The sequence below is a fragment of the Coenobita brevimanus genome, chromosome 65 (genome assembly GCF_032717465.1).
Source record: "Coenobita brevimanus isolate Jiangsu-jjx chromosome 65, ASM3271746v2, whole genome shotgun sequence".
In the NCBI taxonomy this organism is placed as follows: Eukaryota; Metazoa; Arthropoda; class Malacostraca; order Decapoda; family Coenobitidae; genus Coenobita; species Coenobita brevimanus.
Genome location: NC_137018.1, coordinates 19,468,798 through 19,481,297, shown reverse-complemented (window position 1 = coordinate 19,481,297; position 12,500 = coordinate 19,468,798). Strand labels below are relative to the sequence as shown.

The window sequence follows — 12,500 nt, the reverse complement described above, 5'->3', positions numbered from 1 at the left end:
TGACTACAAGATCTAACTCTACATGCTGAAGGATAAGGATAGTAAAGCAAGAAGGCTCCCCCCACCACCAAACCCTCCAGGAAAAAGTGAGAAAAACCACCATGCAGCATGGAAAAACTGACATGGAAATTTTATAGGAAACACTGGAAAGGAAAAGTCACATTCTATAATACTTTATCTATAAGCTACCCGATTGAGTAACCTGAAAGAGAAAGTAAACAAATAAAATAATAGTTACGGCATGACATTATAAACCGGTACATTGAGTTAATGGGAAGTCTGTGGACATAACGTGGAAGCTACACACTGCACAGTGTGGATGTTTAGGGATGGTGCGGCAGCCTTGCCTGGTGCTTTTAAGGTAGGCAGCAGTCAATCAGGCCCTAGCTCCGTTCGCTCCACTGAGACAAGGAACTCTCCCATGTGGGACAAGTACACAAGTTTCATCCTGAAGCAGTGACCCCTGGTACATTAAAAAAATCCCGGTTGTGGTCACTTGACTAACAGGGACCCTCAGTGATCCACAGCCCATCACAGGTCGAAAGTAAGAGTAGTGACCGTTAACTCAGGGTTATCTGTGCAGATCCTAAGCTGTGCTTACTGTATATTACCTCATTTTTTTTTTTTTTTTATGCGAGGAAGAAGGAACCAAAGGCCATGAGCCCGCAGTAACAGTTCCCTCCAAGAGAAAAACAAAATACAATAGAGAGCCAAATTCAAGATCCGATCATTTTGAGATGCCTGGACACACTGCGTTTGAAAGACTGGAGATCATAGGCAGGAGGAAATACAGACAGAGGGAGACAGTTCCAGAGCTGACCTGTTGCATGAATGAAAGACTGGGAGTAACGGTTAACTCTTGCATTAGAGAGTTGGACAGAAAAGGGATGAGAGTTTGCTGCCAGACGGGTGCTACGCGCCCATCGTAGAGGTGGAGGAATGCAAGCAGACAGTTCAGAGGAGCAGTGACCATTAAAGTAGCGATAGAAAAGAGATAAAGATGCAACAGTGCGGCGAAGAGACAGAGGTTGAAGGGAGTCAGTAAGAGGAGGAGAGTTAATGAGACGAAAAGCCTTTGACTCCACCCTATTGAGAAGAGCTGTATGTGGGGAGCCTCCCCACACATGAGAGTTGTACTCCACACATGGGCGGATAAAACCCCTGTATAGAGTCAACAATTGTGCAGGGGTAAAGAAAGAGCGGAGTCGGCTTAGCACACCCAATCTCTTGGAAGCAGATTTTACAAGAGATGTAATATGATCTTTCCAAGATAAGTCCTGAGTAAATGAAACCCCAAGCATGTTCAAGGATGATGCAGGATTAATCTGAATATTATTAAACATTAGTGGGTATACCTGTGGAAGATTTTGTCGGGTTGATAGGTGTAAGAACTGAGTCTTAGAAGCATTAAAGACAACCATATTATTTTTACCCCAGTCAGAGATATGAGCCAAGTCAGACATTAGGTGTGCCATAGCCTCATCCCTTGTTTCTTGAAGTAACTGTTGAGATGGGCGTTGGGTAAATCGAAAAATGTATAATGACGTGACGTGAAGCTATGTTAAGTTTACGGGGTGTCCTGTAGACACGAGGGGACTGCACAGTGTGGATGTTTAGGGGTGATGCGGCAGCCTTGCCTGGCACTTTTAAAGTAGGCAGCAGTCAATCAGGCCCTAGCTCCGTTCACTCCACTGAGACAAGGAATTCTCCCATATGGGACAAGTACACAAGTTTCATTCTGAAACAGTGACCCCTGGTACATCAAAAAAATCCTGATGGTGGTCGCTTGACTAACAGGGACCCTCAGTGATCCACAGCCCATCACAGGTCGAAAGTAAGAGTAGTGACCGTTAACTCAGGGTTATCTGTGCAGATCCTAATCTGTGCTTATATTGCTTTGTTTGCACTGAATGAATTGAAAAATGTATAATAACGTGACGCAACACTATGTGTGGGTACGTTGTTTACGGGGTGTCTTGCAGACAAAAGGGGCATGAACTTACATGTACCGTAGCTATAAAAGCAAGTTATTCGGACAGAAAAAGAGTCATCTGAGGATTCTCGTGCAAATGCTTGTCTAATTTGTTTTTGAATGTCTCAATTGAGATACTGTTCACGGTATCTGAGGGTAATCTGTTCCAGATATTTACAACTCTGTTAAAGAAGAAGTATTTTGCTTCGTGGGACTGGAATCGCTTTCCCATGATTTTGCAGCCATTACTTCCGGTTTGACTCGACCGGTCTATATCAAAATATTTATTCATGTCTAAGTTGTCATATCCCTTCATGATTTTGAAAACTTCAATAAGGTCCCATCTTAACCTCCGCTTCGTTAGGCTAAATAATTTAAGTTCTTCAAGGCGCTCCTCATATGGTTTGTTTCTAAGTCGTGGTATCATTTTTGTGATTCGCTGAATTTTCTCTAATTTTTCAATGTCCTTTCTGTAGTATGGAGACCAGAATTGCACACAATAATCAAGATGGGGGCACACTAGCGAGTTGTACAAGGCAAGTATGACTTTTTCTGATTTAAACTCGAAAGTTCTTCCAACACAACCCATCAGCTTGTTTGCAATTTTATCCGCCTCGGTACACTGCTTGCTTGGTTTTAGGTTATTTGATATTATCACACCAAGATCCTTTTCATTGTCTGTACTTGATAACTGAATATTGTTCATTTTGTAATTCGCATGGACGTTGTTACTTCCAATTGTCACGTGGACGCATATTTTGTGTAGTTCATTGTTCCCCTTTGCGCCACGTGTATAACTAGCTAGTTAAGGTGTTGCTAAATTAACGAACTGGCGACCCAATGAAGTTGTGGTAGGCCTGCATATAAGCCCAGGCGCAGAGGCTCGGCTCTCTCACTCTGTTTCCCTGTCAGTGACGCCGGCTAGCTCTGGGTCGTCCAGGTTTAAGGTTTGTGTATGTCCTTGGTTAGGGATGTAGGATGGACTTTAGCAAGTTTATGCTCTTGTCCAGTAGGCAGGGTGATGTTTTGTGTTTTGTTTTCCCACTGTTGGTTGTAAGTTAAGGTAGTTTAATAGATTATGTTAATTTTGTACGTGGTGTTTTGACTCTCCTTAAATGTTCATATGCTAAAGTAACTCCAGATCTAAGTAATACAATATGGTCTTGTCGTACACTCAATTATCATTCTATCGTGGTTTTACTCAGGCCGTGCACCTTGTCCACTTGGTGATTGGGTAGTTTGCGACAAATGGAGGCCCATCCGGGATTGAATATGTATACTAGCCTGTATATTTAGCTACATTACATGTTCCTGTGTACTCCCTGTGCATTGCAATTCAGCCTTTAGCAACAACTGTTTCCCTCATATTTGAGGTTGCTTTATGAAACAAGTGTTCTCCCTGGTAGTCCTAATTGTGTGCACTAGTGTATACGCGTGTAGCTAATTCCTGCTCAGTTACCTCATTCAAGAGCTGTGTTCCGTTCACGAAACTGTTCCTAGAGTGTTGTTGCTTTACAACTCTTGTTTGTTCTACTCTGTCTGGGCATATGGGTCATGTATATTGTATGATCTGTATTATTTGATAGTGTGGTGTATAGTGTTTTGTGGAGTTTGTTGTCTTAGCTCCATACACACCACTATCGTTATATTTACTATACCAGTTGTTTTACTTGGATCTATTAGGAGATTATTACATACCCACGTACAGCAGAGATTAGTACTCCCACTTTGCTGGTGACATTGTATTCCCCACGTAATTTTTGTAGTGTGTGTGTGCGCACTACGTTCCCGTGTGTGGTGGAAGGTTTATTGTCCCACTAGGTGAAGTGGTTTACTGATATTTGAGTGATTACACTATCTAGCTAGCTAGCTTATTTTCGTTGTCCTTCCCTTCTCGCCGCCATCATGTTTGTGTTGGAAGATTTTGTTTCTAATCCTACAGTGACTGCTCTTTCTAGGTTAACCAAGGTTCAGTGGGAAGTGCTGGCAGCTTATTATAAGCTTGAGCTTCGTCCTAGGTTGAAGAAAGATGATATAAAGCAGTTAGTACTTGCACACATGGTGAGGGAGGAAATTTTCAGTGAGGAAGAAGTGAACATGTTGGAACATCCTAGTGATTTGATGGCTTTGAGGAAAATTGAGCTGGAGGAAAAAAGGCTTGAGGTTGAGAGGATGAAAGCGGACAATGACAGAATCCGTCTCTCTCGTAGTCCCACATCGCCTGAGTGTGAGCCAGATTCCTTCAAAATTGCTGCAGCATTAAAGTTTGTTCCTAAATTTTATGAGGAGGATCCAGAAGATTTTTTCACCCATTTTGAGAAGTCGGCTGAGCTCCATTCTTGGCCCCAGGATAAGTGGGTGTTGCTAATACATAGCTCATTTACTGGTAGAGCTCAGGAAGTGTTTACCGTACTGGATGCCACTCAAATTGAAGATTATTATTTTGTAAAAAAAACTGTATTGCATGCATACAAGAAAGTGCCCGAAGCTTATCGGCAACAGTTCCGCCGCTGCCGTAAGACAGAGGGACAGACTTATGTAGAATTTATCCGCCGCAAACAACGACTTTGTAAAAAATGGGTTGAGAGCGAGTTGACTAGTTTGACAGTTGAGGGCTTGCTGGAGTTGTTTGTGCTGGAGGAAGTGAAATCTTGCCTCCCAGCTAGAGTAAGGTCACATGTGGAGGAAAAAGGGTTATGTACGTTATCTGAGGCTGGCATTGCTGCCGATCATTTCTCCCTAACTAATAATGAACCCTTCCACAAGTACAGGTTGACTGCTCCCCCGCATAAGCCAGCCAGCACTTCACAAAGTGAACGGCCCCTGAATAAGAAGCTGACGGAGACCCAGGGACCTTCCTTTAAGCTTGATCCCACTGGTGAGTGCGCTGGTGAGGAGACTCGTGGAGTTAATCAAGACGTGAGGAGGTCTCTCTTCTGTAGATACTGTAAGAAGCCTGGCCACATCATAAAAGACTGTAGGAAGTTGGCCAATAAGTACAGCCCCACCCAGGGCAATGCAGTTCTCCATGCCAGTGCACTCACCCAACCAGTGGAGGTGAGTGACCCACAGGTTAGTGATTTACTTGTTTCGGGGCCATGTGAACATTCAGGTGATTCCCTTGAAGTACCCTCATCATTTAAACCATTCTGCTCGAGAGGTGTAGTATCAAAACATGAGTCCAGTAGATTCTCGGCTCCTGTTGTTGTGTTGCGTGACACTGGATCTGATCTATCTTTCATTTTAAAGGAAGATGTTCCCAATTTTGATTGTTATACAAGTGAGACTGTACTAGTGTCTGGTCTGCCAGGAGAGGCTAGATATCCCCTTTGCTCAGTGTATCTTCGGTCTGTGTTTGTCACAGGCCCAGTAATACTAGCTGTAGTAGATCACCTCCCCGTTAGGAACATTTCAGTATTAATTGGCAATGATTTAGCTGGTTCCCAGGTTACCGCTAACCCCATCGTTTCAGACAAACCTGTTGATATCAACAACACTACTGACTTAGAGCTGAAACACCCTAATCTCTTCCCAACTTGTGCTGTCACTCGTAGTCAGAGCCAGAGGTTGTTGGACGCACATACCCCTGCTGTAGAGCCAGAGGAAAACACACCCGAGGGAGATGTTTCCCTTGCGGAATTGTTTGATGATACACTCAGTAAGTCTAGTTCTGGTCTCCTTGACTTTGGTAGCACCCCTATCACAAGGGAGAGATTAATTCAGGAACAGTCTAGTGACCCCGAATGTAAGTTGTTTCTTGCACAGCTTACTGAAGGTAATGAAATAGATGAGGTTCCACACTGTTTTTATCTCAATTTGGGGGTGTTGATGCGTAAATTCAGACCATCTAAGGCTCCTGCCAATCACACGTGGGAGACAGTCCATCAGATCGTCGTCCCAAAATCTCTACGTATAGAGATATTGAAGGTGGCACATGATGGGGTGGGTGGACACCTGGGAGTCCGTAAGACTTACCACAAGATTTTGTCTCATTTTTACTGGCCAAAGTTGATGAAAGATGTTAGTACCTATTGCCGTACCTGTCATGTGTGTCAGATTAGTGGCAAACCAGGCACTGAAGTCAATCCTGCACCCCTTCAGCCCATTCCTGTCATGGAGGAGCCCTTTAGTAAGGTAATTGTTGATTGTGTGGGCCCTCTCCCAAGGAGCAAACGCGGGAATCAGTATTTATTAACCATAATGGATGTTGCCACTCGTTACCCTGAGGCCATACCTCTCCGTAGTATCACTAGTAGGAATGTTGTCAGGGCCCTGATCAAGTTCTTCACACAGGTTGGGTTACCTGCCATCGTGCAGTCCGACCAAGGGTCTAACTTCACCTCCAGGCTGTTTCAGCAAGTGATGAGGGCCCTGGGAGTCCGTCAGTGTAAGTCAACCGCTTACCATCCACAGAGTCAAGGAGCCCTGGAACGTTTCCATTCTACCATTAAGACTATGATACGTACTTATTGTTTGGAAACGGGTCAGGATTGGGATGAGGCTATTGATCTTTTATTGTTTTCAATTAGAGATAGTGTAAATGAGAGTCTAGGCTTCACCCCGTTTCAACTCATTTATGGACACCAGGTCCGTGGTCCTCTCAAAGTCTTGAAAGAATGCTGGTTAAATGACGAGAGTACTGTACCGATTGCTGCATATGTAACTCAGTTCCGCTCCAACTTGCAGCGTGCCTTAAAGTTTGCCCATTCTAATCTCAGCCATGCTCAAATACGAATGAAAGACAATTATGACAAAATTCACAAGGCACAATCCCGCATTTTTCATGTTGGTGATCAAGTTTTAGCTCTGCTACCAGTACCAAAGCAGCCTCTTCAGTCTCGGTACTCTGGGCCATATCATGTTTTGAAGCGGGTTGGAGACCTTAATTATATCATTGCTACGCCAGAGAGGCGGAAGAAAAGGCGAAGTGTCCATGTCAATTTGTTGAAAATGTATCACTCTCGTGACCAATCACAAGGAGGGGAAGTGGAACAGGTCACCTTAACAGGAACTAGAGTAGTGGAAAAGTCAGAGGAAAATGACCCTACACCATTCGTAGGCAGTAAGCTGTCAAATCGTGAAATTCTAACAAATCTTATGAGTAAATTAGAGCATCTGCCCCCCACCCAGGCAGGCGATATTGACTGTCTTCTACAGGAGCATCCAGACCTCTTTGGTGACACCCCTCGGCTCTGTGCCCTGCTGCCCCATGATGTGGATGTTCAAGGAGCCCCTCCGATCCGACAAGCTCCATACCGTCTCAGTGCCGAGAAGAGGGAATTCCTGCAGTACGAGGTGCAGAGGCTAAAAGAGCAAGATTTGATCCGTCCAAGTATGAGTCCCTGGGCCTCACCTGTAGTATTAGTCCCCAAGGCTGGAGGAAGTTACCGCCTTTGTGTAGATTATAGGAAGGTCAATGCTGTTACCCTGCCCGACTCCTTTCCACTACCCAGAATGGATGACATTATTGATGACCTAGGAGCGGCCCGATACGTCACTAAGCTTGATCTCCTCCAAGGGTATTACCAAGTGCCCTTGACAGAACAAGCCAAGTCAATCTCTGCCTTTGTCACTCCAAGCGGCCTTTGGGAATTTCTAGTTCTTCCCTTTGGCATGCAGAATGCCCCGGCCACATTCCAAAGACTAATGAACAATTTGATTGCAGAGTTGCCTGGCGTCCGTGTGTACCTAGATGACTTAGTTGTCTGGAGTGACAATTGGAAGGAACACCTTGAGAGGCTGCGAAAGCTCTTTGATGTCCTGGAGGAGGCCAATCTCACAGTGAACCTCGCCAAGAGTGAGTTTGGGCACGCCCACGTCGTGTTCCTGGGGCATGTGGTTGGGCAGGGCCAGCTAGCCCCTGTTGATGCAAAGGTGGATGCCATTTTACAATACCCACCACCAGCTGACCGAAAGTCTACCATGAGGTTTCTTGGGATGGTGGGTTACTATCGTCGTTTCTGCAGGAACTTTGCCCAGGTCGCTGCTCCCCTTACGGATCAACTTAGCTCCAAGAAGACGTTCCATTGGACAGATGAATGTCAGCGGGCATTTGAGGGTTTGAAAGCCCTGCTGGCTTGTGCTCCTGTGCTCCGAACCCCGGACCCACATCGGCCCTTCATCATTAGAGTCGATGCAAGTGATGTAGGGGTGGGGGCAGTGCTCTTGCAAGAATATTGTGAAGTGTTACATCCCGTATGCTACCTTTCCCAAAAGTTTAAGGTTTATCAAAAGGCTTATGCCACCGTTGAAAAGGAGGCTCTTGGAATTGTCATGGCAATAGAAAAATTTGAAGTATATCTGTCCAGTAGCGCATTCCCCATCACGGTGTTCACAGACCACAACCCCCTTGTGTTTATTGAAAAGGTCAAGTTTAAGAATGCTCGAGTGCTGAGATGGGCTCTAGCCTTGCAACCGTATAATATAAAACTGCAGCATATTCGTGGCAAGGACAATACCATTGCAGATGCGTTGTCAAGAGTGTGAACAGAGTGTAGGTTCCCTATGATTTACTATGTCATTTACCCGTTCTGTTTCTAGGTTTAAGGAATTTTTGTAATATTGAAGTAAACCTACTTTTGTACCTCTAATGTTTGTACATGTTAGAGTAACTTTTTCCGGCTTGGTAAAAAGTTTTTTTTTGTGGGGGAGGTGTCACGTGGACGCATATTTTGTGTAGTTCATTGTTCCCCTTTGCGCCACGTGTATAACTAGCTAGTTAAGGTGTTGCTAAATTAACGAACTGGCGACCCAATGAAGTTGTGGTAGGCCTGCATATAAGCCCAGGCGCAGAGGCTCGGCTCTCTCACTCTGTTTCCCTGTCAGTGACGCCGGCTAGCTCTGGGTCGTCCAGGTTTAAGGTTTGTGTATGTCCTTGGTTAGGGATGTAGGATGGACTTTAGCAAGTTTATGCTCTTGTCCAGTAGGCAGGGTGATGTTTTGTGTTTTGTTTTCCCACTGTTGGTTGTAAGTTAAGGTAGTTTAATAGATTATGTTAATTTTGTACGTGGTGTTTTGACTCTCCTTAAATGTTCATATGCTAAAGTAACTCCAGATCTAAGTAATACAATATGGTCTTGTCGTACACTCAATTATCATTCTATCGTGGTTTTACTCAGGCCGTGCACCTTGTCCACTTGGTGATTGGGTAGTTTGCGACACAATATGAAGTACTTTACATTTTTCTGTGCTGAATTTCATTTGCCATTTTTCTGCCCAGCTAGCTAAAGTATTAAGGTAATTTTGTAACTGCTGCCACTGTACTTTTGAAGTGACTTTACTGGTTATTTTATTTTAATCTGCAAATTTGGATATTTTACAATTTAGACCCTCATCAATATCATTCATATAGATAATAAAAAGTATCGGTCCAAGTACTGAGCCTTGGGGAACGCCACTGATCATATTACGCCATTTGGATTCCTTTCCGTTTATCACAACTCGCTGTTTTCGGTCTGAAAGTCAGTCTTGTAACCATTTTTGGATATTTCCTTTTATTCCATGTGCTTCTACTTTTCTCATGAGACGCTTGTGAGGGACAGTGTCAAATGCTTTCTAAAAGTCGAGGTAAATTATATCTACTGCTCTTGAGTCATCGTATGATTTGTAAACATCATGGAAGAAGTCCAGTAAGTTAGTTAAGCATGAACGACGATGTCTGAATCCATGCTGCGAGTCTTTAATTATATTATTTTCTTCTAGATAATTAACTATTTTATCTCTTATGATTTTTTTCCATTAACTTGCACACTACTGATATTAAGCTGATTGGTCTGTAATTTCCTGGGTGCAACTCATTTCCTTTTTCGAAAATTGGTTACATTTGCTAGTTTCCATTCACATGGAACTTTCCCAGTACTTAATGATTTATTGAATAAGACAGAGAGTGGCAGCAGTAACTCATGTTTTGCTTCTTTGAGAATTCTCGGTGATATTTTATCGGGGCCAGGGGTTTTGTTTATGTTCATACTATTTATAGCTGAAAGGATATCGTTATTATGGATAGCATAGTTACTAAGGACTGTGCTATTTGCTTGGTTGGTGGGTAGCAGTAGGTTTCTGGTGGTGTTTTCTACTGTAAAACAGATGCAAAGTAATCGTTAAGAATGTTTGCCATTTCGACCTCATTTTCAGTGTGTTTGCCATTGTTTGTTTCTAGAGGACCTATTGATGTAGTCAACCTTTTTCTTTCTAATGTAACTGTAAAATTCTTTAGGATTTGATTTGCACGTATTAGCAATGTGGATCTCCAGTGCTCTTTTGCTTTGTTTTTTAATAAGCCTTTTCGATATGTGGCGTAGATTATCGTACTGTAATTTATCATCATTATTTTGTGTAGCTTTATATTTATGGTATTCCTGTTTTTTGGGTATTAAGTTACTTTTAATTTCACTGGACCACCACTTTGGTTTACTATTTCCAGCTGGACGTCTGTTACGTAGTGGCACACATGACTTTACCACTTCATTAAATTTTTTGGTGAATATTTCCCATGCTTGGTTTATGTCATTGGTTTCAGACATTTGATTCCAATCTGCAGTTGCAAGTAGCGCTCTGAGCCTGCTGAAATTAGCTCTACAATAATCTGGGACCTTTTCTTTGCTCTCCGTTTCTTGTACTATTTCAGTAGTAATATTAAACTGTATAATTCCATGAACTCAGGTCCTATTTCAACATTGTTGACTAGGTTATCATTTGTAGTCAAGATGATGTCTAGGATATTGTTTCCTCTCGTTGGATATTCTACGTGTTGGGAAAGGGCTCTTTCTTGAAGATTTGTATAAAGCTCTTGTCTTGAGTGTGCCGTCAGTGGTTCACCCCACTTTGTTACCGGTAGATTAAAGTCTCCAAAAATTACACTATCCTCTTGACAACAAATTTCCGCAATTTGATCATAAAGTTTTTCATTTGTCTCAGTTGACTGTGCTGGGGGACGATAGACGAGACATATATTTATTTTGTGTGAACTAATACTTAGCTGAACATAACTGGCATCTATGTTGGTAATACTGGGTTGGATAGCACAATGGGGTGGAGACTAGTTTTCCCATATAGTAAAACACCGCCACCAGCTCGATGTGGTCGCTCACAGCTGAAAATATTGTACCCTGTTAATGAGTACTCTGCTAGAAAGTCATGTCAGATGTGTTAATCCAGGACTCTGTGATGCCAACGATGTCATAATTTTCTAGGTAAATTAGAGATTCTAAATCCTCAAACTTGTTACGTAGACTACGTGCGTTAACATAGCGACTCTAATTCCGTTCCAAACAGTTGGTGACCTGACTTTGCGGGTATTTACGTTAAGGTTACTGTTCCTGGACGTGCCGCATTTTTTGATCTGAAGAGAGCGACTTTATCGTGTAAAAGTCTACCCAGCCGTGCCGCTCCTACTGAGTTCAAATGGAGACCATCTTTCTGGAATAGAGTATGTTGCTCATAAAACTGGTCCCACAGATTGACAAAGTTGACTCCCTCTTGCATGCAGAGAGATTTGAGCCGGTTATTTGTGCTGAAGGCCTTATCAAAGAAACTATTCTCTGCCTTGATCCTTGGGAGTATACCAGATATTATCACATTAGTGGACTTAGTTTTGAATCATTTGATCATTTCATGATACTTTGCTAGCAATTCCTCTGATCTATTGCGCTTCAGATCATTTGTACCAACATGGATAACGTATTGAGTTTGATCATTTGCGTCTTTTGTGACCTCATCGCAGGCTTCTGTGATAACACATAGTCCACCTTCTGGAAAACAGTACCTCTTTCTGCTGCTGGGGGCGTGTCCACAAAATTCCTTCAGCTGACTGTGTACAACAGAGTCCCCAATAACCCTTGTTTATTCTGTCTCATCAACCGCTTCGGCAAGGATCTGGTAGCGATTGTACGTAGTTATGAGAAGGTGCTTCCTCGTACCTTTTCCGGGTTTTGCGCCATTTCTTACCTCAGTAAAGGGGACTTCGCTTGGCAAGGAACGTACTGAATCGCTGGGTGAGGAAGATACTGGTACACTTTTATTTGTAACTGCCTGATGGGCCGGGGCTTGTACGAGCTCAGTTTGTACGCTTCTTCCTTCTTGAGTGCTGTTGCTGACTCCTACGTTTGCCGCTACAAACTCTTTCAGTGTCTCAAACTCTGCCTTGAGTTCCCTGTACTTTATCAGCGATTCAGCTAAACCATTTTCTAGATCTCTTCTCAAGATGCATAGTTTGCACACAGGCGTCGAAAAGTAATCTGAAAAATACTGAGCCGCAAAACGACCAGTACACTCCTGGCAGACCTTCAGGTTAGATGGCATTTTGCAGCAATATTTCCACAATCCCACACAAATAAAAAATAATATTCAACTGGTTAATGGATGTTGTTACAAATGGTCAATTTACTCTATATATGACATACTGAATTTCTAGGGAGATTCACTTACTTTTTATATACTATATTCCTTTACCAGTATAAATAGAAAATCTACCTGCTATGGCACAATCCAACCTACATGAATTCTTTTACCAGTGTAAAAAGAATAGAAA

At 42.9% G+C, this 12,500-nt stretch overlaps 1 protein-coding gene across 1 annotated transcript; it reads left to right on the top strand.

Annotated features, from left to right (window-relative positions):
* The first annotated feature begins 3,877 nt into the window (after positions 1–3,877).
* Positions 3,878–8,458, top strand: LOC145404941 (uncharacterized). Its single transcript, XM_080276445.1, has one exon. The coding sequence runs from the start codon at positions 3,878–3,880 to the stop codon at positions 8,456–8,458; it is 4,581 nt and encodes a 1,526-aa protein (XP_080132571.1).
* Positions 8,459–12,500: the final 4,042 nt, after the last annotated feature.